At 43.6% G+C, this 27,778-nt stretch overlaps 1 protein-coding gene across 15 annotated transcripts in view; it reads left to right on the top strand.

Moving 5' to 3' along the window:
* Positions 1-27,778, top strand: part of SH3KBP1 (SH3 domain containing kinase binding protein 1) — a gene marked incomplete at both ends in the record, with an annotated part of 338,781 nt that overhangs the window by 263,364 nt on the left and 47,639 nt on the right. For all 15 annotated transcript variants that reach the window (XM_080652031.1, XM_080652040.1, XM_080652036.1 and 12 more), the window contains 4 exons: positions 1,248-1,355; positions 12,168-12,219; positions 15,863-15,943; positions 19,104-19,263. In XM_080652031.1, the coding sequence (XP_080508157.1) occupies positions 1,248-1,355; positions 12,168-12,219; positions 15,863-15,943; positions 19,104-19,263 (401 nt within the window). The remainder of the gene's footprint in view (positions 1-1,247; positions 1,356-12,167; positions 12,220-15,862; positions 15,944-19,103; positions 19,264-27,778) is intronic.

Here is a 27,778-nt window from a genome sequence, read left to right as displayed (position 1 = left end):
AAGGCACAAGTGAGTTTACATAAGTCATGGACTTCCAGGGCCCGACAGCCAAGTCCAAAGCCAGCTGCACATCTGCTGTTTGAGCCCTCCTGGCCCTGGTATTGTGGAGGACTATGAGTAGGTCTCTCCATGAGCCCTAAGCATGATCTCCTCACTTTCTTGAGCATTTCCTGCTTCAGATGTAACTTTAAAAGTCCTCTGTGTTCCTAGTATTTTTTTTAAAGCCTTCATTCATTTTGGACTTTAGCTGGAAGTTGTTGATACAGTCTGAGGATCACATTTTTACTGAAGGATGTGCGCTTGACAGTGGTGTGTGTATTTTATATACACTGGGCAGGAAGAAATGCCCAAGTGAGGAGATTTACAGCAGGCCAGGAGAGCCTTGGATTAAAGCGGTAGAAGTGGAATTGGACCCAGAAGAAAAATGTGAGATAGGTTATAAACTAGAACAAATCAGATTTCCAACCAATTGGTTATGGAGAAAAATAGACGTGATTCTGTGGCATAAGGAGAGCCATGAGGCCGTTAGGCTCAGGATGAAAGTTTGCCAAAGGCTGGCTCTTGTTCTCTCCCTAGCACCTGGTACAGAGTAGGCACTCAATAAATGTTTGACCAGTGAATGAACAGAATAGGGATTACTCAAGGGGAAGCAGGTTTGATCTGGAAGATAAAATAGATTTACTCATTAATTTAGTAAGCAAACAATTCTATAAGGTGGGGGAAAGGCTTTTCATGTTGACAGCTGTGTCTCATCAACATAGAAAGGAGAAGGTGAAGGACAGTGGTGCGTTAATGAGCTTGTGGAAAGTATAAGTTTTCTTATGCTTGGCTACCTGTCAGAAAGCCCTCTTGAATTTCAACACACTTTGCTACCAGCTAATCAAAGAGGATATTTGTGCATGTGATGTTTTCTAAAGCACGTTTGAAGTTAATGAAATATTTTTATTTCAGTAAAATGAAAATGAAGAAAAAACATATATTCCAAAATATTTAAAGGGGAAAAAAATATTTTTGATTCAGGGCATCTAAAAGCAGCAGTGGGTTTTGAGTCCCAGCCAGAAGCTCTAGCACACTTAAGCTTTTGTTCTCCCATCTGACATTGGGGTTTGTGCTGACTTCGTCTTAGTAACCATTGTTGCATGGATAGTGGCCTCAAGGAAAGGGCCTCTGATCTCTCTAAAAGGGATGTCAGATCTCTCTGGAGCATGCTTGCCCTATTTCTCACTCTCTGCTCTCCTGTTTCCTAGGATTGCATCGATGTAGGCTGGTGGGAAGGAGAGCTCAACGGCAGACGAGGAGTGTTCCCTGATAACTTCGTGAAGTTGCTTCCACCTGACTTTGAAAAGGAGGGGAATGTAAGTCTTCGTGGCTTTGATCTCAGTTTCCTCATCTGTTGGCTGGAAACAGTGATCCCTATTATAGGTTTGTTGCATGAATAAACAAGATAATGTATGTAAAGCACTGGGTATAATACCTGCACATTTAAGCACCAAATAAATGGCAAGAACACTTGGGGGGTCCATTTGGTAAGTGGACTGCCAGTATTCATGTAGCAGGTCCTCGCGGGTGGTGAAGTGGCTAATATTGTGGAAGTGGCTGAAAAACACATTGTGAAGCTAAGGCTGCAGAGTGAGGCCTGCTAATCTTATATTCTGTGTATGTATATGCACATATATGGACATGTATACACACACATCCACATATGTATATATACATACCTCTGATCTGTGGTTTCTCTTTGTGGAGTCCTGTTATATGATGCTGTTGTTTAAACAAGCCAGTCCATCTTTGCTTGCCTCACTTCAGGTGTATTGTTTCTCTGCTGATCATGTAACAAGAAATGTTAAAAAGTTAGAAGCACTCTACATTATAAGGGGTCAGCGATTGGGTCTTACTCATCCTGTTCTGCACCTCAGGGCTCTTTGCTCAGGCTTTCACATGACTTCTTCTTTACTGAGGCCCCTCTTCATGCCCCTGAGGGCTTTGTTACTGGACCATGAACTTGACTTGACCCATCACCATTCCCATGGAGCTAAGGTTTGGAAAGGATAGCTACAATGCTGGAGGATTGGTTACCAAGGATACTAAACAACATTGATGGTGTAGGTGCTGCTTATATGAATGGATGTAATTGTTTAAGAAGCTAGATGGTGTCAATGCCCACCAAGATTATGCCCTGCAGATTGTTAGATTTGTTTGTCATGCCCTTTAGGCTTTTTCTAGCTTACTTTCTTTTATTATTTAGCTGAAGGATGTTCTGTTCCACACCTATTATTCTCTCTTGGAATTAAGTTTGGGGTTGAGAGAATCTAGATTCTACTTTCTAGTGTTTTCTAGATCCTTGATACTTATTGCTGGTCCATGGACCACACTTGATCAGCATTACCAGTAGCTTTTTAGAAATACTCAGACCACACCCTAGACCTGGTACATCAGAACCTGCATTTTAACAAGATCCTCAGGTGATCTGTTTGCAAATTAGTGTTGGACGTGCTGGTATAGGAGCAGGTATCTGTTTAAGTGATAACAGCCCCACTTTCCAGTTCCCAGACATATTTTAGGAGGGGCATAAATTCACAGAACAGAGAAGAGCTCACCATGCTGTAAAGAAATTTTCCATCAAGCAAACTCACTTGAGCCTTTTTTACTGATGACAGTTGATCACAGTGGTGGGTATCAGTTGACAGAATCATCCCTGACAAAAACAGATGCTAACACTTAGTCACAACTAGATAGTAAATGTTTTGAAACAATAAGACACAGAAATGAAGTTTGGCAAACATTTATAGAGTATAGTGGTTGTGACTCTAGACTGTAGCATCTGATAGACATGGGCTTGAATCCTGGCTCTGTCACTTACTTGTTCAGTTCAAGGTCAACTTACTAAATATCTCTAAGCCTCAATATTATCATCTATAAAATTGCGAGAAAATTTGTACCTACCCTGTTGAACTCTTGAGAAGATTATCTGAGATGATGCATATGAATTTCTTAGCACAGCACCTGATACTTGGTAAATGTCCCATACATGTGAACTATTCCAAGTCTTTGCAATTATTATTACTACAAATGTGGGAAGGCTCCAGCTAAAACTGTGCAGTAATGATAGAAATCTGACTCTGGTTCTTTTTACTTCAGCTGGTCAAGTCAACACAGAATTATTGTTGGTATCTTAGTGAATTCCCTGGGAATCCCAATGAATCTAAGAATTTTTATAGTCTTTACAAAGAAATACGGTGCTTTATAAAATATATTTATAGAGACAAGTGGGCACGAATAGCATAATCTTTGTTATTTCTTACATTTTTCAGGATCTGCTTTATGACAATTATGTTTTATGTTCATATATTTACTCTGTATTTGTTGGGTTCCTTCTCTGGGCTGGCCTCTGTGCTGGCTGATGGGAAATAAAGAGTACACACGGTTCATGCCCTTGTGCACTTAGAATTGAGCAGTAGGTCTTCTATTCAGGGCTGTAGAAACCTGTCACATTTTTCTAAAAGGACACTGAGGTGGGCCTCTATTAGGGAGTAGAGGCAAGAGGGTCATGTAGACTGCTTGTCTCACCCTTATCACCTATCTTTATTTTTTTAATCCTCACCCGAGGATATTTTTCCATTGATATTTAGAAAGAGTGGAAGAGAGGGGGGATTGACACGGAGAGAGAGAGAAACATCAATGTAAGAGATACACATTAATTGGTTGCCTCCCCCACATGCCCAGGACTGGGGATTGGGCCTGCAACCGAGGTACATGCCCTTGATCTGAATCAAACCCATGACCCTTCAATCTGCAGGTCAATGCTTTATCCATTGAGCCAAACTGGCTAGGGCAGTGGTCGGCAAACTGTGGCTCGTGAGCCACATGCGGCTCTTTGGCCCCTTGAGTGTGGCTCTTCCACAAAATACCACGTGCGGGTGTGCACGTACAGTGCGATTGAAACTTCGTGGCCCATGCTCAGAAGTCGGTTTTCAGCTCTCAAAAGAAATTTCAATCGTTGTATTGTTGATATTTGGCTCTGTTGACTAATGAGTTTGCTGACCACTGGGCTAGAGCAACTGATCTTTGCAAGCCTGGTAGAAGGTGGTCACACCCTGAAGCATTTAAATGCCAAGACCTTCATGGTGATTCTTATCTCTTTGGCTAAGGAATGAGCAAGTATGCTGTCCTATTAGACATTTGCCACCTTCTTGGTTCTGATTGAGGTAATATCATTTTGAAGGCTAAGATAAAGTCTGGATCATCCTTTTAATAAATAGGAAAAGCCTCTGGTTGCCCACATGATGGCACTCAGCCTTCTAGTTCCCAGTTATATTTTAGTGGAGCAATAAATTCACTCAGGTGAGAGAGGCTCCATGGTATACTTTTCTAAAAGCCCTGCTTTGCCAAAACCGGTTTGGCTCAGTGGATAGAGCGTCAGCCTGTGGACCGAGGGGTCCCGGGTTCGATTCCGGTCAAGGGCACGTAACTTGGTTGCGGGCACATCCCCAGTGGGAGGTGTGCAGGAGGCAGCTGATCGATGTTTCTCTCTCATCGATGTTTCTAACTCTCTATCCCTCTTCCTTCCTCTCTGTAAAAAATCAATAAAATATATAAAAAAATAAATAAATAAAAAAAAAATAAATAAAAGCCCTGCTTTGTTATATAAGGTATTAAGGGAAGATTTCCACAGAAAGAGTGACATTGTCAGTGATGAGTAGACTCATCTTGGCTTGCTTGTTGAGGCATGCATACTTTTTGGGACCCCATGGGCATCTCTCCAACCTGAGACAGGCAGCCAAAATCTCTTTGATATATCTTTTAATCTTGTCCCTAAGAAGCAGAACACTCAATTTTAGAGAAACAGTAGCCATATCTGTCAGACAAAGTAATACCTACAGCTGAGAAGTGATTGTATAATGTGACATTTAGCTTTTAGAAAATTCCAAGTATTGTATCCTTTTTCATCTTTTCTGGCCTATAAAACCAGTGAACCAGCTTGGCATTGGTTGTTATACCAGCCTTTATTGCTGCACCCCGAGTATTGGTGAGTTCATGATGACGACATGACTGGAGATGAGGCTGTTGTTTGCTGAGTCAACTATGTAAAGATGATTAGCATCATTAACACAAAGGCACTATGTGAATGACAGAGTCTGAAACACTGTTCTGCCACTAGTTTCAGCAGATGTCATCTTGTCTTGCCAGTGGCTGGGGTTGTAGTCATTCACCCAGAAAAGAAGATGATCTGTGGTGATTAGGGTAGACAGCAGCAAACAGCATTTATTCAACAGCAGACCTCTTGAAGCAGTAGGCATCACTGAAGCATCCCTACAAGGCTAGTATACTTTCTGCTGGAGTGGTTACCACAGGGCCTTCTGGAATTCTTGACAGTCTTTCTTTCAGAGAGTGACACTATGGGGCTTTTCCTCAAGATATTCCCGGAGAGCATCCACTGATCTGTTGGTGCAGCCGCTGATCTGTTGGTGCATATTTTAGAGTGATTATGTAGGCTATTTACCAGAGAACCTAAATTCAATGGCTGTCTGTTTATTTTGAGCCTTGACAGTAAAACTGAATATCAGAATGGAAAGATTCAATGTTCTGAGAGCTCTAATGAAGCAGTGCTCTTTCATTATTACTGAAGGAAAACGGGGACCGTGGGCTCTCAAGAACAGCAGAAACAACTTCCCACTGTCATTGAATTAGAAGAGGTTTTCTGAAAGATGTTTCTGAAAGATAGTGTTTTAAGAAAGTCTCAGGCCTCAGTCCTTTTAAGAGAAACACTTGAAAATCACCAGAGGATGTTACAGTTCTAACATGCATTGATTTGGAGGGCTCTTCTGAGTTTTGCCATGTCAGGAACTGGGGTGTTGCTAAAGTTTCAAGAGTTTCCTTAGTTAATGTTTAACAGAGGAGTAGGGTCTGCCTCTTAGTCCCAGGGACACAGAAACCCACCTTCAAAGATATTTAAGCATGTCCATGACTGATGCACGCTCACATTTGCCAACTCACAGAGACTTACTCAGGACCAGACTGCCAGCTTACAGATTACAACAAGAACAGAACATCAGCCCATCTGGAACACATGGATCTGCCTGCCTTGGGCATTTGTTCCCTATGGGCCTGATTCCTTAGAAACCAGATTCTACAGAAAACCATCATTTACTTGGTGCTTTCTTGGAGAGCAATGACTGAAAGAAAGAGGAGCTAGTTGTTCTCATGTAGGCCCTCACAAGTATAGCTTGAGGCCCCCTCAAGCACCAGAGGGAAAGGTTTGCCAAGGGAACTCTGTGTTGAATTCAGCTAAACCCACATGATGCTTGCAAGAGCACTGCACCATTGGCCTCGGCAATTCTCCATTTTTTTGTTTTCATGCCTGACCAGATCCTTCCTATTCAATATCAATTTTCAGACACATCGTGGTACAGTCAAGTAGGTACCATGTTCACAATTACAATTGAGTGCCAACCTTAAGATCCTTCTACTCAACTGCAACTCTTTTTTTTAAAATATATTTTATTAATTTTTTTACAGAGAGGAAGGGAGAGAGATAGAGAGCTAGAAACATCGATGAGAGAGAAACATCAGTCAGCTGCCTCCTGCACGCCCCCCACTGGGGACGTGCCCGCAACCAAGGTACATGCCCTTGACCGGAATCGAACCTGGGACCGTTCAGTCCGCAGGCCGACGCTCTATCCACTGAGCCAAATCGGTTTTGGCTCAACTGCAACTCTTAAGATTGCTCTAGATCACTCAGCAGGAGTTTTGCAGGTTCCAACTTTTACAGGAAAGGAAGTTCCTTCATTGATTCACATAATGGCTAATCCACCATGGGTGAATTTTGCTGGCTTAACTCGGACTGCACTCTCTTTTCCCAGTTCTTAGGCTCCTTACCTTAGCCCCTATCATCTGACAACTCAGTTTATGGAACTGTTCTCAGTCAAAAATTTCTTTGCTCTTAGTCATGTTTTTCAGCCTTTTGAGAACCACTATTCTTTCCAATTTTCAATGATGTCCAATAAATTATTTCCCTGTATTTAGTCATCCAAAAAGAAACAAATATGTGCTTCTAATAACCAGCAGTGTGGAAAAATTAACCTATAATATTATTTGTCTGTACATTTAGTTTCCTGGATACTTTCACCTGCAGAGGTGGGGATTGTCAAGGCATTAATGTCACCTAAGCATGGCCTAATGATGGAGTCCTAACTGAGCTTCCCTGAAGTGTCCTGGATGGTGCTCCTTCTGTCTTCTCCATTTGTACTTGCATCCTGTACTCTCCCAGTTGAGCCCCTCATTCACTATACTCTTGCCTGAGGTGGTTGTCTCTCATCACTTCACCTGAACTGTATTCTCCTTGAAAGCAAAGCCAATGCCCTGAACTTCTCCTTCATGTGTCTTAGTCCATTTGGGCTGCTATAACAGAATACCATAGACTCAGTGGCTTATAAACAACATAAATTTATTTCTCACAGTCTGAAAACTGGGAAGTCCAAGATTAAGGTGCTAGCAGATTTGGCATCTGGTGCAGGCCCACTTCCTGGTTCATAGACAGGTATCCTCTCACTGTATCCTTACATGGTGGAAGAGTTAAGGGAGTTCTCTGGGGTCTCTTTTATAAGGGCACCAGTCCCATTCATGAGGTCTCCACCTGAATGAACTACTCTACACACGAGCACATTGAGGATTAGGTTTCAACATATGAATTTGGGATTCATTCAGTAGACAAGCATTCAGTCCATAGCAGCATGCATGGTACATGGTTGCAATCAGAAATCCTTTGTCCTTTGGTCATTTCGTGACAAGGTGTACCTTTCCTCCTCTGTCTCTCTTCTACTACTTGCTACTCCCTCCTATACTAGTAAGAAAGAAGAGGAAGTGGGAAGCTGAGATCTTTGTTAGATTTCTCTTCCCAGACAAAGGGGGGTCCAAGTCCTTCCATCCAGACATGAGGTCTGGGCATGGAGTTGAGGTATCATTTTCAGGGTGGGGTGGGTAGAGCAAAGGAGTGAGCCAAGGATTGAACTGAGAGAGTAACTTAGGGAGAAGCTTAATACCAAAGCCTAGGTGACTACCCAATAGGTAGGCCAGCAATCTGGAGGGGCCAGCGAAGGGGGCAACAATGGATATAGACCACCAGGCCAGAGGCTAAGGAGAGGAAACTCTAGAGAGACCCCACCAAGAGCAGGTTCTGTGGTGGCTCCTCAGGATCTCCTGTGTTGGAGACTCTGTAGGGTGCAGAGGGGCAGTTATAGACACTGTAATCCCGAGTATTGCCCCAGCTGCACGCCTCAAATGTATTGTCAATCCACCGGGAAGAGGGGAGAAAAGGGCAGAGGAGAAACTTCCATGAGGGGTACCCTGGTCAGGAACTATCCATTTGTATCACCCTCTCCAGCCTCAAACACAGACACCTCCAGAGAACTTAGCCAAATGCCTGGAGGTGGACTTCTCAAGGCCCCAAATCAAGCTAAAATTTGCTTTCAGAACCTTACCATATTCCTCTAACAAAAGACCCCCAAAATGTGTGGGGCCAGATTGTTTAAGGTAGACTGGCTCAAGAGGCCAAGTGGCGAATGAAAATTCCTGCCAGGGAGGATGGTTGAGCCAGATGATGAGCTCTTTCATTTGGGACTGGCCAGACTTGCCAAACAAGGGGCAGAGTCAATTCTGAAATCCCTCGGCAGGAAGCAAAACTTGCCTTCCTGCTATCTTCACTCAACATTCAGATCTATTTCCTTCCTGGTAATAATGGTAAGAAATTGAATCTAGTTATTATACAGTACTGAAGAATGTTGTTTGTTGTTTCTCTGTCCAAGCCAACAGCTCTAAACACAGGCCTATGTGCACTGTATTACGTGAAGACCTCGGGAGGTATTATGTGATCCCCTAAATCAGAAGATGTTGGCTCATTGATTTTGTTCTGAACATTTTTATGTTGGCTCTTTTTTAATGAATTGCTACAGTCTGGACATTGAGAGAAGTGAGCTCTGGGCCCACTTTGGCTACCACCTAGCTGTTGATATGCCCCTCTAGGCCTCAGCATAGCCCTAAGGTCCTCTGTTTTCAGCATCTACCTGCAAATTGAACAGGCTGAAGCCACCTGAGTTTGGAGTTGGAGTGCTTTACTTTCACCATGGGGAGGGGGGAATAAAGAGACTAAATAGAATAAAAATCCATGACTTAAAATACTCACCTGAGTTGAAGATGTTTCTGTCTGCACACTTAGAGGTTAACACTGGTAAACCCCACAGAGAAAATGTTGACCTACTGCTTAACCTGGACGGCCCTGTAGTCCCATCTTCTTTATCCAGTCACAATTGGACATTTTGGGGGAAATTAACTAAGTGATAAGCTTATGTCTTTTTATATGAGAATTGTGAACTCCTATGATGAATTTCTGTCACATTTGGCTACAGATTTACCCAGCCTGCCTTTCAGTTATCACTGCCCTATCTTCCCATTGCATTACATTACAAGAATAAAAAAAAAATCAATGTAGGCTCATGTACAATTCTTCATCAATTATTTGGGGGTTGGTCTAGAGCTACATGGAACCCTGACCCTGATTTTTGTTTAAAATGACCTTGAAAGACATCTTATTTGAAAATGTGTCGTCATTTCTCACTGAAGGAGGCAAGAAGGCTAAGTTTGATGGAATTGGAGTGAAGTCAGTCAAGGAAAACAAAAAGGACAACCTGTAAACCTACTCTGCTACTAAGCAAATCAGGCATCTGGCCAGCATTGATCAAGTGTAGTGGATGCAAGACAGACAGCTCACAAACTGCTCCTTCCTTTCAAAACTGCCCCACCTGCCTCCGCAGCTGCCAGGGCTCCAAACAAAACCTCACACCTCTGCCTCCTTCCTCTGCCACATTCAAGCGTGCACTTGCCACAAGCACACTTTTCACACGCTGTTAGCCCAACAATTCCCTTGGTGCCCCTCTGCTCTGCCCTGTCACATTTCATGTCTGCTACATACCAAAGGTGACACAACACTCAAGGTTTTTGTTCTTTGCAAGTCATCTCGGGAAAATATGATGACTTGCAGTTGTCTTTTTTTAATTTGGGGCCCTGTGGTTTAAGGCAGGGTTGCTGGGGGAACGGCCTCAGCAAGACGAGGCTCATGTGAAGTTGGTTATAAAAGTTTTTAAACCAACAGAAGGTGAGGAAGACTTCTGCGGGGTAGGCTTTGTCGGGGCTTGGCTGGGAAGAATTAGGCCACAGGGTGTTGGCAGTTTCGTGAATAAGAAATTACTCAGATCTTGAGGTAAAGGAAGGGTAATTGGCAGAGCTTCAACGTTAACTTTATTAGGTTAACACACAGCTGTCCCCGGTCTAATTTATACAAAGACAGAAAAAAGAAGGAGTTGGGGTAGAGATCTAGAAGGAGCTGGCAAAAGGGGAAAGAGTAGTGTAAGATCTGTGAACTGGAACATCCATGAGGGGAACCTATGTGCAAGAAGAGGTGGCCTTTGAGTAACTTTCTTTTTAAAATAATAAAATCTGTATGCATGTAGACAAGACAGAAAAAATATTAAGGAAACACACGCATGTATGCACTCGTAATTCTAGAGATCACTACTATAAATTTCTTGTTTTCCATTCTTTTTCTGTGTGCATTATAACCTAGTTAAGCTCATGCTGTAGCTGCAATTTGATACCCGTTCTGGTTGTGTGGCTTTTTTTTTTTTTTTTCATCTTTAACAAACTACAGCTCCTTGTGCGTTTGTAGACTGTGTGTGGTTTACAGACGTGATAGTTTGTCTTGTGGATGCTCTCTGGCAGGATGGTCCCTACATAGTGATTAAGAGCATTCTGTGGGTCAGACAGTTCTAGGCTAGACTTCTAGTCCCTTACTCCATTTAATAGCCTGGTGACTTGGGGAAATGCCTTCATCTCTCTAAGCCTCAATTATTTCATCTCCAAAATGGGCATAATAATATCACTACTTATGGAGTTTTCTGAGAATTAAACAAGGCAGTGCTTACTGACTCCCTCTGCTTTGAAATTGCCTTCTCTTTAAAAGGGAGGTAATATCATTGCCATTTTACAGATGAGAAGGGTTAGCTAAGTGACGTCACTTGCCCAGTGTCCATGCTAATTAACTGAAAGAGCCAGGATTTTTATTTTTAGTCCTCACCGAAGATATTTTTTTACAGAGTGTGAGAGGGAGGGAGGAGGGGGAGAAAGAGAAACATCAATGTGAGAAACACATCAGCTGGTTGCCTCCTGGGCACCCTGACCGGGGCTGGGGTTCAACCTGCAACCAAGTACATGCCCTTGACTGAGAATGGAACCAGAGACCCTTGGGTCCTTGGGCTGACGCTCTAGCCACTGAGCAAAACCAGCCAGGGCAAAGAGCCCTAATTTTTAATGACAGATTCTGAAGCCCCACCCCTTGCCCTCCATTACTCAGGGGTAACTTGGTTAAATCACCCACCTAATAAAGAGCTGAGGATGGGCAGGTTCATTTGCTGGTCTCTACCTGACCATCTCTCTCCTACAGTCAATCCTGGTGAGCAGGGAGATACTCTAAAACCGGTTCAGGAATGTATGCCATTGAATGCATTGCTACCTCTGTCACCTATAGAGTGACAAGATTTGAGAGTAAAACAAGTGACTGATAGGCAAAGACACTCCATTCCAGTTTCCAGCGTACAGCTGGTCTGAGGAGGTCCTTGCTGGCAGCCTTGGGAGGGAAAGGGGCAACAGGCTTAGAACCCCACCCAGTTGCACCAGGTCCTGAGCCTGAATTTTGTTGAAGATCTCACATCCAGAGAAGATCTGATTTAAAGCCACCCCAGTGACTCTTTTTGAATCACTTGGTTATTCAGCAGATTAAATCTTAATTGCAAATGCGTTTTCAGCGTAGGAGAACCATTGTGCTTGCTGGTTTCAGGCCATTTTTTGCTGAGCTGAGCTTTTCCAGAAGGCTGTTACAATTTTAGAAAGGGGGAAATGGTATTTCATTTGTCCATCAGAGTTTTGTTTTGCAGACTGAATATATTTTAGTGTTTGTTTAAAGGTGCTAACATCCCTAGAGAGAGAATTGCTCTTTTTTTTTTTTTGAGAACTTCTCTAGACTGTCCACACTACATCTAGAAAACACTGTCTGTGGGCCTTATGTGAGAGGCCAGCCTCGCCAACAATCTCATATGGTATCATTTTGATTACTTTTTCAGAGACCCAAGAAGCCACCTCCTCCATCCGCTCCTGTCATCAAACAAGGGGCAGGTAAGGTACCTTTCTGTTCCATCAACACGATGTGCGTAATTCTCTGCGTGTATTTGCAGTGTCCTTGGTAGAACTCAAGATTCTTAGATTCAAATGCCACAGGATGCCAAATTGGGAAGTAATGATTTGGTCTCAACAGGGAGTTTTAAATAACTACTGTTTTTCCTAAAAAATATATAAACATATCATTAAAATGTATCCCTGATACAGCAAAAAAAGAAGAAGAAAAATTCTAACCTCCCAAAGCGAACAACCAGAAAGACTTGGCTTTGGAATAAACCAGTTTTTGTCTGCTTTGTTTTTATTGGTTTAATAAATAGCTTTTGAGGCTAGCAGAACCAAATTGTCCTCCTTCACCTATGCTTGCCAGATCGAGGATCAGCTTGGAAGGGATCGCTTTCCACAGGTCACAGTGTCAACGTACATGATAGTGGCACTGAATTTTCAGTGTCTGTCCCATGTAGTTAACCAAAATTTGCACTTACTTCACTTACCCCCCAACAAAAAAAAATTTTCCTATCAATAAATATTTTTCCTCGTGATTTTTTTTAATCTTGAAGCGTCTAATTCACTTTTTCTGTGCAGTTCAGATATTAAAGTTGAATAATATGTGAAGACTTGATGTCAGACATTGGGTAACTTGTTGCATGATGAAGTATCATATATAAAGCTGATAATTCATATTTCCCAATAGAACTCTTTATAATTGTTAAAAACTAATTATGGAGAGAAATTCCTCCATGAATAAGTAGGTAAGTGGCATTTTAAAAATTAGCAACTAAAACAGAAGAAGAGTAGGGTATTTTTAGTTCTACACACTCAATAATTATGGTATTTCTGTAGCATTTAAAATATGAATAAATTTCTAGATTGGTTATTCACAGACTTTTTAGGAGGGATTTTTTTTAAAGTTCTTTTGGCTCACCAGCTTGGGTAGAAAAATCACGTTGACCCCAAATTCCATTTTCATTCCATTCAGCATAGTTGAGCATTATAGAGATTAAGCCCCAAAATGGGATGTTAATTACATCTCTGCTCTGCCCCCATCCTCCTCTGCATTGAGCAGTTTAGTTTTGCCACCTAGTGGTTCTGGCTGGATAACTATTTTATTGTGCTGAAATTAAAGCAGGTTATTGATTTTCTTGTCTCTGAAGACCCTTTTCCGTAGAGGCCTTGGTGACAGATGAGAGGCCAAGTTGATGAGTTGAGTGGTCCAAGGCTCAGGTAGCCTAGAAGGTAACTAGGATTGGATTCTTCATGGTAGTAGGATTGTCAGTTCCTCCTGTATCTCTGGGAATGATGCTGGACTTCTTCATTATCATTAGGAGACTAGATTGTAGCATGATAGACAAATTCTTATCCTTTTGAAACAATTTTACCAAGGTTATGCTGGATCTCTGAGGGCAAAGCAAGATGACATTTAATCTTCCTAGATTATTGTTGCTCATTTATCCTGCTGAATGATCTTGGGAACTACTTTGTAATGGGGAGGTAGATATTCATATTTTCCCCATCATCAACTTTCCTTGTGTTTGATCATTTGACACAAAAAAAATCCTATATGGAATGGACAGAAATCAGATACAGTGTTTAATTTGTAGAGAGTCATTAAGGAGATTTAGGTAAAGTGTTTGTTCAGTGAATTTTTAAAAATTCTTTTGGCTTCTTATGCTATATATAATTGAGATTTTAGTACCAAGCACCCATCCATAAGGCTGGTCATGTAAGGAATTGTCAAGCACTCAGCCAAGTCCATAAGTCAGAGGAGTGCTTGTGAGTGATCGGTTTCATGTGTTAGCTACTTTTCAAGCATTCTTACGTGCCTGAAGTTACTGACACTGATGAAAATACCGGGGGAAGGAGTCACTGCAGTCAACATGGGTAAAGATGAAATGCTAGCCCTAACTGGTTTGGCTCAGTGGATAGAGCGTAGGCCTGAGGACTGAAGGGTTCCAGGTTTGATGCCCGTCAAGGGCATGTACCTTGGTTGCGGGCACATCCCCAGTAGGGGGTGTGCAGGAGGCAGCTGATCAATGTTTCTCTCTCATCGATATTTCTAACTCTCTATCCTTCTCCCTTCCTCTCTGTAAAAAGTCAATAAAATATATTTTAAAAAAGATGAAATGCTACTTGATGCATTTGGGGAAAAGTAATACTTGAGGGATTCAGACACAAAATGAAAGGACTTAGGGAGAACTACCACATCTCTGCACATCTCTCCACTTAAAAATATGTTCTAGTTACTACTGCTGTATAGCAAACCACCCCAAATTCGGCAGCGTAAAACAACAATCTTCCTATGCCCACGAATTTGGGGGTCAGGAATTTGAACAGGGCATGGCCAGGGTGTCTTGTCTCTCTTCTCCATGATGTCTGGGACATCAGCTGGGAATTCTGGACTAGCTGAGGCTGGCTGATCCACTTTGAAGATGACTGCTTCACTCTCATGTCTGGCTCCCTTTGGCATGGGTAGCTGGAAGGCTGGGCTCAGCCAGGGCTGTAGGCCAGAGTGACTATATCTGGCCTACATGTGGCCTCTGCAGCATGATGGCCTCAGAGCAATTCATTCTTACATGGAGGTTCAATATTCTAACAAGTAAAGCATAAGCTGCCGAAACCGGTTTGGCTCAGCGGATAGAGCGTCGGCCTGCGGACTGAGGGGTCCCGGATTCGATTCCGGTCAAGGGCATGTACCTTGGTTGCGGGCACATCCCCAGTGGGAAGTGTGCAGGAGGCAGCTGTTCGATGTTTCTCTCTCATCGATGTTTCTAGCTCTCTGTCCCTCTCCCTTCCTCTCTGTAAAATATCAATAAAATATATTTTTTAAAAAAGAATAAGCTTGCCGAAACCGGTTTGGCTCAGTGGATAGAGCGTCGGCCTGCGGACTGAAAGGTCCCGGGTTCGATTCCGGTCAAGGGCATGTACCTTGGTTGCAGGCACATCCTCAGTGGGAGCTGTGCAGGAGGCAGCTGATCGATGTTTCTCTCTCATCGATGTTTCTAGCTCTCTATCCCTCTCCCTTCCTCTCTGTGAAATATCAATAAAATATATTAAAAAAAAAAAAGAAGAAGCTACATGGCCTTTTAGGACATAACCTTGGAAATTATATGGTATTGCATCGGCCACTGGTTGAAGCAGTCACAAGCTCACCCATATTCCAAACAGGGGACATAAACATTACCCCTTAATGATAGGGGTAGTGAACCCTTTGAAGCCGTATTTTAAAACTGCTACAAAGTGGAACCCAGGTCCCTGTGAAATTCCTTTTTATGTATAGAGCACAATATCCCCTTATTTGCATATTTTGAAGATTGACTTCCTTATTTATTTATACACATTCTCCACCTGCACCCAAGAATTTCCTGTGACTATTTTGATGCCTAGGGGCGTCAGACCTAAATATTATAAAATATTAGTGGTGTTCTTATAAATTAAGGATGTATAGGCAGGCAAACTTAATCACATAGGACAGAACTGGCTTCTGCTCTGTTTCTTAGCAACTTGTGTTTGCCAAGTAACAGCAGCACTCAGCCTAGGGAAAAAATCTATTAACTTTGCTGTTCCTAATAAATATTAAAAATGCTGGTGTGTCTAATAAATTAGAGAAAATATTTTCTGATCACTGCTATCCTTTTCCCCTTAGGTACCACTGAGAGAAAACATGAAATTAAAAAGATACCTCCTGAAAGACCAGAAACGCTTCCAAACAGAACAGAAGAAAAAGGTATGAAATCAAGTCTTCACTGGCACTTCTAGAACAGCAAGAGACAAAGCTGTCTGTCACAGGGCTAGTCCAGATTATCTATAGAATTTGCTTTCTCTGGAATATGATTTTGATTTCTTTTAAATATCTCATATCTAAGGAAATAGGAGATGGGGTTATATGGTGTTTTTTTGGGCCAGAAGTTCTCATCAAATAAAAATAAAAAAAACAGGCCCGGTCACTTAACACACTGGGTCTCTTCCATCCCAATCTTCCTGCCATCACCATTCTGCCCTCACCAGCAGCACTCTCATCTTCGGTCACTCCTGGGCCTTTGACCCTGGCTACAGACACATGTCTTCGGTCAAGAGTGCTAAGAGAGGGGAAGCATGGGAAAACTGAAAGAAGCAGCTCAGTGTCTACAGTCCCCTAAAGGTGGTTAGAAATGTTATTCGCAGGGAAGGAGCTTAGCCCATCTCACACAGTCAGTTTTACAAATGTGTTTGAGTTCTACCATTCTGAGTCTCTCCCAAGGAAATCTACATGCTGTGGAAGGACTCATTTTATTGGGTGTCTAAGATTTGATGGATCACACATTTTATGGGAGAAAATGCTATGTTATTATTATGAACAGGAAGCAGAGCACATTCCAGTTTAAAAAGCAGTTATTTGTAAGTCACAAGAGAAATGCTGAATTAATGAATTCAATTATTTGGAGGTGCTCCTGGGTGGCCTCGTGAAATTTTATTGTAAAATTTAATATTTTATATCAGCTTGCCAAAAGTTTTACTGACATTGTGAGCTCTTAAGAAGTTACACCTCTTTTTTTCATAGTGAAGAGTTAAAACTTGAGTTGTGGAACCTTATTATAAAGGCCAGGTATGTATCACAGATCAAAGAAAAGATAGCCATTGACCATGTGCCATATAAATAGCTCTTTGATAAAAGTGTGTGTTTTGACATAACCAAACACTTACCCCTGTCCTCATGGAGAACACACCGCTAGTTTCTGACTAATAGCCAGGCTCCTTGACAAGGACACTTTCTGCTCTGTTCCATGCTAAAAGACTCAGCTTACATGTGAATAACTGCCCTACTTGGCTGGCCAAGTGGCCACACACTTCTGGTTCCTTTCCTTCCTAGGATCCATTGTTCTGTGCCACAATGGGTCAAGAAGGCAGAAGCCCTGATCAAAAGCAACAAGCGTTGGAGCATCGTCCCATACACCAAAAAGTTTGTGGGTTCGATTCCCAGTCAGGGCACATACCTAGGTTGTGGGTTTGATCCCCGGTCAGGGCACATACAGGAGGGAACCAATTGATATTTTTCTCTCACATCAATGTTTCTCTCTCTCTCTCTCTCTCTCTCTCTCTCTCTCTCTCTCTCTCTCTCTCTCTCCCTTTCTTTCTCTCTAAAATCAATAAACACATACTCAGGTGAGAATTAAAATACATATATTAAAAAATATATCTTTCCTCTTTCACTTCCTTTCTCTCCTCCCTTCTTTAAAAAAAAAAAAAGTAACAGTCCTGGCCAGTGTGGCTTAGTTGGTTGGGCATCATCTCGTGCACCAAAAGGTTGCTGGTTCAATTCCCAGTCGGGGCACATGCCCGGGTTTTGGGCTTGATTCCGGGTAGAGGGCATGCAGGAGGCATCTGATGGATGTTTCCCTCTCACTTCGATGTTTCTCCCTGCCCCTTCCTCTCTCTCTCTAAAAAAAAATCAATTAAAATATATTTTTTAAAAGCAACAGAGAAGCCAGGGAGCCAGCCCCACCCTAACACTTGGCCTTCCATCCCTTCCAGCAGGAGGAATCTTCCTTCCTTGCTGTTTCAGCTGAGTCCTTTCTCCTAGCATTCCTGATGGGGCATATTCCCCCACTGAATTATGGTGGGGATGAGCACTGTGATAGCTACACAAATGCTGATGGGCTTTTAAAAGTTTGGCCAATTGGCCTGGGCACCCAAACAATGAGTTTGTGTTTGCAAGTAAAACGTGTTCAGAGTTCCAGCTACAAGTGAATATAGGGACCCCGCCTGTCCTCCAGTGGGCAATTCTCTGAAGTTCTGTCTTTGTAAAGAAGAATGTGGATACCAGCTTTTTATGCCATGAACAGGGCAAGTCTAACTGGGGACAGACAAAAATGCAGCTGTCACTGAGCACTGCCCAGTTGGGCCAACAGACCTGGCTTTAACTTCATTTTAATAGCTCTGACTCCAAAAACCCTTGGAAACAAAATACCTGTGAAGCCCCAATTTACCTTCCAAGTTCAAACTGCACAAAAAGAATCCCAAACTAGTCCTTGTTTCCTGAAACGGTCCCCTCATTATAAGCTTATGGCCCTTTACACAGGCCGACCTGAGAGGTGTCAGGCCTCTTTCCTCCCCACATCCAGCAGGTTCTGCAGGTCATTTATCAAGCCTGTCAACCTTTTACTGAGCACCTGCTAGGTGCCAGTTCCCTGCAAGATTCTAGAGAGATGACTAGATGTGGACTCTGCCCTTGGGGTGACAGCCTCCAGGCTGTGCCAAACATGCAGACACCCAGCAAGTATCTAAGTGGAGCCTTTTTATACAGGGTTATCCTTTGTAGCTCAATGGGTCCAGCTGTTGAGAAGGGAACATAGTGGTTTCAAGTTTCAGCCAGGCCTTATAAGTAGGCCTAATGATGAGTAGAAGTTTGCTAAGGGTGGTCTGTGGCTAGAAGGGCCCTCTAGGCAGAGGGACCATCATGAGCAAAGGCAAACATTAATTTTTGCTCTATAGGGCTTCTCCTAAATTGACAAAGAATAAAAGATGTTCTTTAGCCTGGCCGATGTGGCTCAGTGGTTGGGCATCAACCTATGAACCAGGAGGTCACGGTTCGAGTCCCCGTCAGGGCACATGCCTAGGTTGTGCCCCTATGGGTGCTGTGCAGGAAGCAGCTGATCAATGATTCTCTCTCATCATTGATGTTTGTATCTCTCTCTCCCTCTCCCTACCTCTTTTAAATAAAAAAAAAAATTATTTTAAAAGAAAAAAAAAGATGCTCTTCAATGTCCAACTTCACCTTCACAAATGGCACAAATGGCATCGGTGATTTTTTTTTTAAGCATGAAATAAGCAATCTGCACTTAAGTACTGGCACTTACACTAGATCTGTCTTCTTTATGTTTTTTTTTTTTTTAAACAATGACTTAAAGAAAGACCAGAGAGAGAGCCAAAACTGGATTTACAGAAGCCTTCTGTTCCTGCCATACCACCAAAAAAGCCAAGGCCACCCAAGACCAATTCTCTCAGCAGACCAGGTGCACTGCCTCCGAGGAGACCCGAACGACCAGTGGGTCCCCTGACCCACACCAGGTACTGTTCTGTTCTCACCCCTGGGATGGGCATAGGGGTATGTGAGGGGTGGCCTAGGGTTACAGGAGAAGAGCCTTGAATGTGTCCGGCTGAGGGATGGGGGGCAGGTAAAGCTGCCCTTCCACCCTATTAGCAAAGTTGTCGAGGACTCTGCCACTTCTGTCCTTACTCGGGTGTTTGAGCAGAAGTGGGTGTGAGGCTGGGAGCAGTAGCAGAGCATCTAGGTCCTGCTCACAGGTAGGAATTTGCCCTGTGCTTTATTAGAGAAAGACCAATGGCCCTTCAGACTAGAAATGCAGGTGCCAGGCCCACCGCTCCCCTGGCCGTCCTGCTGGCCTGAGGTGCACACGTCTCATTAGCAGGTCCATCCCCTAATGCCCGCCCTGCTCTATGGTGCCTTGTTCCACACCCCCAGGCTCCCTCTGCCTTGACTGCACAGCCCTATTGTGGAACCCGGGACCCAGCATGGCAAAGATTATATTAGTGTACATGTCTTTGAACTATGAGACCTTTGAAGTTAAGGAACATATTTGGTTCAGGCACACCTTCCAGATGTGTCTGGTAAAACACCAATTTGTTCACTGGCTGGTTGGACTTATGTGTTAGTAATGTGGAGTCAGAGTTGGGCATTGTGCCTTCCAGACCTGAGACACCCATCACTCCACAAGGAAGTGTTGTGTTCTCTCCACAGGTTCATTGCCAGAACTTTCTACCAATACATGTATAATATACATGTTGGTGTAATATACCAGAATAAGTTGGTGGCATGGAGGGCTTTTCATGTACCTGTAAACACACAGTCACTCACCAAATTTTTTGAGCTAAGTTTGCATGATGGAAGTCTTACGGGGCTTCAGTGCCCTGGTGTTAGAGTCAGGCAGGCTTCAGGGCTCATGCCTCACCCTACCTCATAGGAGGAGTGTGAGCCTTGGCAAGTCACTGCCCTGCTCTCTCACTTTCTTTATCTGTGCATTGAAGATGATAATGGAATGCATCTAAAAGGATGGAACGGGTAATTCCCAAGTATGTAACCCCATGCTTGTAAATCATTACTTTCATTGTCATTTTTATTACTGTGTGTCAAACTGGGTGTATTGCAGTAAGACAAAATAGCTCATTTACTTTCTAAAAAAGATTTTTAAATTGTGGTAAAACATACATAACAAATTTGCCATCATAAGCATTTTTAAATGTATGGGTCAGTGGCATTAAGTACATTCACATTGTGCAACCATCACCACCATCCATCCATAGAACTCTTCTCATCTCGCAAAACTTACGCTCTGTATTCCTTAAACAATAAGTCCCCTCCCCCCTCATACCCCCTGGCAATAGCCATTATTTCTGTCTCTATAACTATGACTACTCTAGATGCGTCATGTAAGTGGAATCATACAGCATTTGTATGATTCCTGGGGAAACTAATGGGACCAGGACCGCTATTGAGTTGGTCAGATTTGGACGTGTTACACCCTCTTTTGCTGACTGACAGCAGAAGGCCATTTGAACATGCCCACAGCAGGAACACTTGAGTGCTGCCACGATCTTAGCAAAGGCCACTTCAGTAGCATGGTCATCCCAGAAGCTAGCACTTCAGATGAAAAAAGTCATGTAACCTATGAACTTCTGAAGAGAATAAGAACAACACAAACAGGGAGAATGGAGCAGCAAAGAGGCACATCATTTTGTGGTGGGTGAAAGGAGAACACACTCTGCTTTTGTTCTGTTAGTCATTCAGGGACTACAGGCATTTTGATTAAGTCAGTAACAATTTCCAAAATATCCCTGCTGTGCTTTCTAAAGATCTGATCCGAAAGGAAGTGCAATTCTGATGGCTTCTTTGTCTTCGAAGGTTGCTCTCAGCTGTCTCGTTAAGGGATAGGTTCAGGCTTTTTGAGCCAACAATTAAACCTGCACACAAGGAGGAAGGGAGTGAGTAATAACTGCCAACTTTCTGGGCTCACAAAGGCCTCATTCCTCCTCCCGCCCCGCCTCTGCTTATCTCTTCTCTGCTTCCAGCCCTCCCAATATTCAGTTGTCCATTAGAAGTACAAGTCACCAAGGAGGATGCATGAGAGGGGTTTGTCTAGATGCCAGTGGGAAATGTAACTATTCTTCACAATGTGTCTGACGTCTGAGCAGCCCCGGCCTCCCACGCCGCCTCCACCCCCTTGGCTGCCCAGTCCCCAGGGCACTGGTTTGCAGAAAAGGGAGAGGGGGAGGAAAGCCCTGGGTTTCTTCCCTGACAATCCTAGGAAGTGGCAGGCCCAGATCAGTACTGGGGAGGCAGTACCTGCTCTAGCCACTTACGCAGCCAGTTGAAGGGAGGACAGTGCCTGCTCTAATTCGGTGGTTCTCAAACTTGGCATACATTAGAATCACCCAAGGAACTTGTTCAGGTCACTAGGCCACACCCCCACAGTTGCTGACTTGGTAGGTCTGAGGTGGGCCTGAGAATTTACATTCTAACACACTCCCAGGTGATACCCATGCTGTTGGCCTGGGGCCGCACTGCCAGATCCCCTGGTCTAGATTCCCCCAAGTTCTTGACAGTGCTGCCCTCCTTCCCTGGCTGCCTCTCATGCATCTGTTGATGCTCCCCAATTAGTACACCCCTCTTCTAGAAGCCTTCCATTATCTCTCATGGCCACTCTTTCCCCCAAATGCTGGAAACCAACATCCATGTTTAGCCTAGGGTAGGGTCCCATGCTGTGCCACTTGGGATGCTCACACCCCCCAGACTCTTTTACCAGATTTCAAGCAGATCAAGAGTGTGTTTTGTCATTTTCACATGCTTCACAGGGTTGAGCATATGGTAGTGGCTTATTTAATACACTTATTGAATGCCATGGTTCCTAAAAGGGGGGAGGTGCCAGTGCTCACATTTTGTTCACTTTGCCTGTCATCCTTCCGTGCCTCTGAGAAAGCTCTGTAGCATGTGTGTCTTTTATGTTCTAAGTTACCTAGTGCACCATGGATTTCAACATAATTTTATTAAGAAAATCAAAGAAAGGCTATTGTTTCTCAGTACTTATGCACTTTATATTTTTGCTAGGCAGTTACATTGGACAACCAACCCATATAGTGGTTTATGAACATATTTAGTTCTGCAAAATTAATTGAGGTAGGAATGGTAATGTCATTCTAAGAGTTTTGTGTCTGTGGTCCTCTAGTGAAAGGGTATTGTCTGCTGTGTGAACCCATGTCTTCGCCAGGATTTACCTGACTGGACGGATAGTTGGATGGGTGATTTAACCCAGGTACATACATCATTGTTTGCCATTCTTGTTGGGAACCAGGCATACCACTCCAGCTGCAGTGTCTGGGCTGAAGCTTCCTCTCATCAACCAGAAAGCTCGTTGCCAAATGTGGCTTCTAGAAGAGATCGATTTCTTTCTATTTAAACAGGAACTGGCATGTTTTAGAAAAATGAATTACATAAATTTAGGAAGAGTGGAATCTTTTCTAGATGTGTTCACTTAACACAATTTTATTGCAGGATTACTATGTACAAAGCACTGTTCTGGATCTTAGTAATGATGGAGCTCAAGCATTGCAGATCAGTTTTCATGAATCATGTCTAGGGGAGCTAGAGGACACTGGTGCACACTTGTATGTCCATTCTGAGCAAGTGGAAGCATGCCATTAACATATCCACTGGTAAGCATGTTCTTCCAATTTCTAGAAAGTAAGCAAAGATGGAATTTTTTGCTGTTGTTAATCCTCACCCAAGGATTTCTTTCCATTGATTTTTAGAGAGAGTGAAAAGGAGGCGGAGAGAGAGAAAAACATCAGTATGAGAGAGACACATCAATTAGTTGCCTCCAGCACATGCCCTGACCAGGGCTGGGAATCAAATCTACAACCCAGGTATGTGACCTTGACCGGGAATCAAACCCATGACCTTTCAGTGTGCGGGTTGATGCTCTAACCACTGAGAAATGCCTGCCAGGGCAAGATCAAATTTTAACAGGAAAAAGAACTTTGTCAAAAATATTTAATACCAGGGTTGATTTAAAAATTGAATGCTAATAGGAGGTTCCCCTAGGCCATAAGTGCCTCCTTTGTTTGAAAATCTATGCCTTGGGGATGCCTTGGTTATTATTTCACAGTAGGCAAAGAAAGTGTCTGCTTGTCTTGTCCAGCTCAGCATGTAACTAAGGTGGTTGTGGTTCAAAATGCATTTTGTCTACCCTATTTTCACACTTGAGAAAATACAGGCTCAAAAGTATGGTGCCTACTCACTTGTTTTGGTATTTGATCATAAATATATTTCAATATGCCTAAACCTTTTGTATATGTATGTATACACATACACAAACATGTAATGTTCTATGTCTAATAATGTGAATTATCAATTTAATAAATACATGTTCAGAAACCTCTGTGAAAAGAGGTTCTGAAACCCTGGGAGAAAGGTCCAAATTTTAAAAAAGAAAAATCGAAGGAAACTCTGAAGGAAAAATCTAAGGAAGCAGGCTGCTCTGAGCTCTAGTAATTGCATGCAGTGGGAGGCAGCAAGCCAGAAACCTGAGGGGCAGAACAGGTGTGTGCCTTCAAAAGAAAATAAGCCTGATAGGGAAAGAGGTAGAAGCAGGCTGGCTAGACCAGAACAGGTTTGTTAATCTCACAAACACAGACACCCCACGTTGTAATATATTTCTTTTTCTTCCCAAAAAGCAGGGAAGCTAGAGCAGGAGAAGATGAGCTTTGCCCATTGTTGGTACAGCAGGGATTAGCTCTTGATCTCCAAGTGGGGGCAAGTGACTGGCAGGGCAGGGGATGGGGACAGGTGGTGTCTGGGGGCCTTGAGTGACAGACAGGGGTCTGGAATGGAGGGGAAGCTAAAAAAAAAACAGAAGGAGGAAGTGAAGTAAGCAAGGATGAAGTGGGAGAAGTCAGTTGTCAGAAGTACAAGAGATGCTGGTCAGAAAGATGAAGTTAGTGCTCACAAGTTCAGAGGTGAAGTAGGTCTGAAAGAGGGGCTTGCCATTGGAGATGAATTACCTACATGGCTGTCATAGGCCCAGGAAGATGGCAAGATCTGAAGTGGGGTAAGGTTGATATTCTGGAAGGCAGTGTCCTCTCAGATGGATGTCAGTGTTCTGGGAGTTGATTACATTCAGTGATAAGAAAGGTTCAGTAATCAGGGTGGTAGCAGGCCATTCAGTGAGGACATTCTGGATATTGGGCGCTGATTACCGTGGCTCAAGAATACCAGAGGGCACTGTCTACTGACTGTAGATGTGGAAGCATCTGTTGGAGGAGAAATCTCAGTTGGGTCTTGAACACCAAGCTGTGGGCAGGAGGCCTAGTGACTTCCCAGACCTGTACTGCTTGGACATGGCCTATTGCTTTAAGTTTTTCACACACCAGGTACCTTTCCTGTGAAGGGCTGGGGGCTAAATTGAGAGAACTGGAGCATAGGATCCAGTGGGGAGGGCCAGTCACATTTTTACTTGTAACGCGAAGATACAGCCCTGGATTTTAGAGAGACACTGGGAGATAAATGACTGTTGAGCAGCTTGAGGCAAAGATTAAGTAAACATTTATATGCCAAACATCAACTAAGTGCTTAGGGAAGGGTGGATATCTCTCTTGAGACCAACTTACCCACATGGAAATTAATTTTTCTTTAGATTTGCACAGGCATCAGAACTGCTAAAGCCCTGGGGTTACAATTTAGTAGAAAATAAGCTTCCAGGCCCTGATTGCTTTGTGAGGTGTCTGGCCCCCATGCCCACCAAAATAAAGCATTTAAAAAAGATTTCTTTATTCTTACTAGGTATAAACTAATCAATCAATTAATAAACAAAAGAGGAAGAGAAATATATCTAGAGCACATACACTTGTTTCCTAAGAAGGCGGGTAAGATGTGCATGTGGGTGCTCAGGCCATCATTTTGAGTTTAGATTACTCAAGTATTCCAAATGTCTTTCCAAAGAGCCCTAGTGATGAATTGTGAGGTGTTTGTTTCCCTTCGCTTTTCTACAATTCAGGACCAAGACATGCCTTTGAAGAATTCAGGAGAGAGATCTTGGCTAGAACTTATAGAGGTGGGTGTTGTTGGCTCATAAACGGCAGTTATAAGCATGGAATGGCTATAATCACTTCAGTGGATTATGGAGAAAAGAAGAAAGTAAAGACAACAGTGGGGAAAATTGTTTATTGGGTGGAGGAAGAACTAGGAGCCACTGAAGAGGGTAGGTACAGTGTGATGTCATGGAAGCTGGAAGAAGAGAAGGTGGAGCAACTACTGATCCATGGGTCTCACAGTTGAGTGTGCACTGTAATCACCTGCAGGCTTGTTAAAACAGAGATCACAGCTCCCCTAAGTTTGTAATTCAGTAGGGCTGGTTTAAGGACAGAGAGTTTGTATTTCTAGGGAGCTCCCATTGTTGCTAATGCTGCTGGTTGGCTGAGCAAGCTGTGAGAACCACCACTATAGTGAGCGCCAGGGAAGACTGAAACACACCCACGTGCTTTGATCACTAGTCGGCTCTTGGTGATCCCAGTCAAGGCATTTCTGTACAATCATTCGGGGCAGGAGACAGACTTGGGGTGAGTTGAAGAGAGAATGCATAGGCCATCAAGCATATATAGACTTACCTTGTGAGAAACTTGGTTATGGAAAATGGGTGCTTACGTATGGATTCACTGATGAGAGAGGATGGTATGTTGTGCATGAGCACCTATATGCATAGTCATCAGGTGCCTACATTTGGCCAGGCCCTTTTCTAGGTAACAGTTAACTATGGTAACTAGGCCAGACATGGTTCCTGCCCACGCATTGCTTTGGAGCCAGGCACACTAGGATCAAAACCCCACCCCTCTACTTACTTACCCTGTGACTTTGAGCAAGGTGCACACTTCCCTGGGTCTCAGTTTCTGCCTCTGCAAAATGGCACAATGAGGCTTACCTTGCCCAGGTATGCAGATTTAAACAAGCCACCATACCTGAGGCCCGTGGTTCTTGCCTGGCATTTGAGAGACACTCAGCAAATACACACAAGCTTCTTTCCCTCCCCTGAGACAACTTAGTGGGTAGCTTTGGTGGGAGAGGGGTACCTACATGGTGGCAAGCAGGTCATGCTCGGTAGCTCTGCAGGAGTAAGGAAATATGGACCCCCTCAAAGAGCACATCAGGAGGCCTCTCAGGGGTGGAAGCCTGAGCAGCCTCCCCCAGAGGCAGCAAGAGAGTCAGGGGAGTTGGTACTCAGGGAAGGCTGGGGACTGAGGGAGGACAGTCGATTTCTAGAGCATAGAAATCTCATCGGGCCATTACCTTGTCTGCATTATTTGCTGACCTCATTTCATTAGTGTGTCTAACCTTCTCTCTTTCCTTCTTTCCACTCACACTTAGAATGAATTTTATTCCCTGCAGCAAGAACCAACAGTAGTGACAGGGTTTAGTCCCAGTCCAGACAGAGGCACATTGATTTTCCCGGCAGCGATGGCCAGAATTGGGCAAGGAAACAGTAGGATGTAGTGACACCTCACATAGGCATAGTGCTAATTGGTTCATATAATGCTTTTTCCATGGCACCCCCACAAACTTTTCTCAGAGTTCCCCTCCTCCAGGCATCTTTAAAACCCCTTGCCCCTCTGAGATGCCCAGCTGTGGGTTTGCAGATGAGAGCTGCGGATGTCATCATCCTTTTGCCTTAGGGGGGGTGTGGGCTTGTCGTGCTCTGGATGAGCTCTGAAGCAAGGCCTGTTTCCACACACGCCTGCAGAGTCTGCACAAAGAACAGAAATTTGGAGGAGAATTGAGTGGGCAGTGTCCCATCACCTTCCAACGTGTCTTCACCAACTATAAATAGCCATGCTTGTTTGTGCTCATCCAAACAAGGACGCAGTGCAAGGGGAGAACTGCCAGGAAAATTACTCTGTTTCCCGCTCCTTGCACCCCTGGCCTGGCTCAAGTTGTCCCACATTTAAATGGAAAGTTTGCAGTAAAAAAATGTCTGTGATTCCTGGGACGTTCTTGGCCATCAAGTAGGTATACAGGGACTCCACAGATAGCAGGCCTTGGGATCTGGATTTCTGGGAAAGGGGAAGAAGGCGGATGAGTGAAGGAAACTGGCTTACTGCTGCTACAATTTTGTCCTTTCCTGCTGGAAGGATTCAACCTCCCCGGGTGGTAACTTCCCTGTGCAGAATATTTCCAAAGGACTGGCTTCACATCTGCTTCTTGCACAGACAGAGCCCTCTTGTAGTTGTTTATTTAAGAGAGAAAAAAAAATCTCTAGAATCATAAAACATATGCATGTGGATGCTCATTTTGATTATTGCCATCCCAAGTGTGGTAGGCAAAGATACGCCTGGGCATCAGAAACCTTCTATCTGGTTTCAGCTCTGCCACCAATTAGCTGCGTGGCCTTGGGCACGTAATGCCCACCCTTGGAGCACAGGACCCTTGTCTATAATAAAATGAGGGCTTGAGCTGAGTAATCTGTATTCAGTCTTAGTAGTCAGAGCCCAAGTCTGAGATGTGATGAGTGGGCAGCCAGGA

The sequence above is a fragment of the Plecotus auritus genome, assembly GCF_963455305.1.
Source record: "Plecotus auritus genome assembly, chromosome: X".
NCBI lineage: Eukaryota > Metazoa > Chordata > Mammalia > Chiroptera > Vespertilionidae > Plecotus > Plecotus auritus.
Note: the sequence above shows the minus strand (reverse complement) of the source record. Positions and strands in the feature narration are given on the sequence as shown.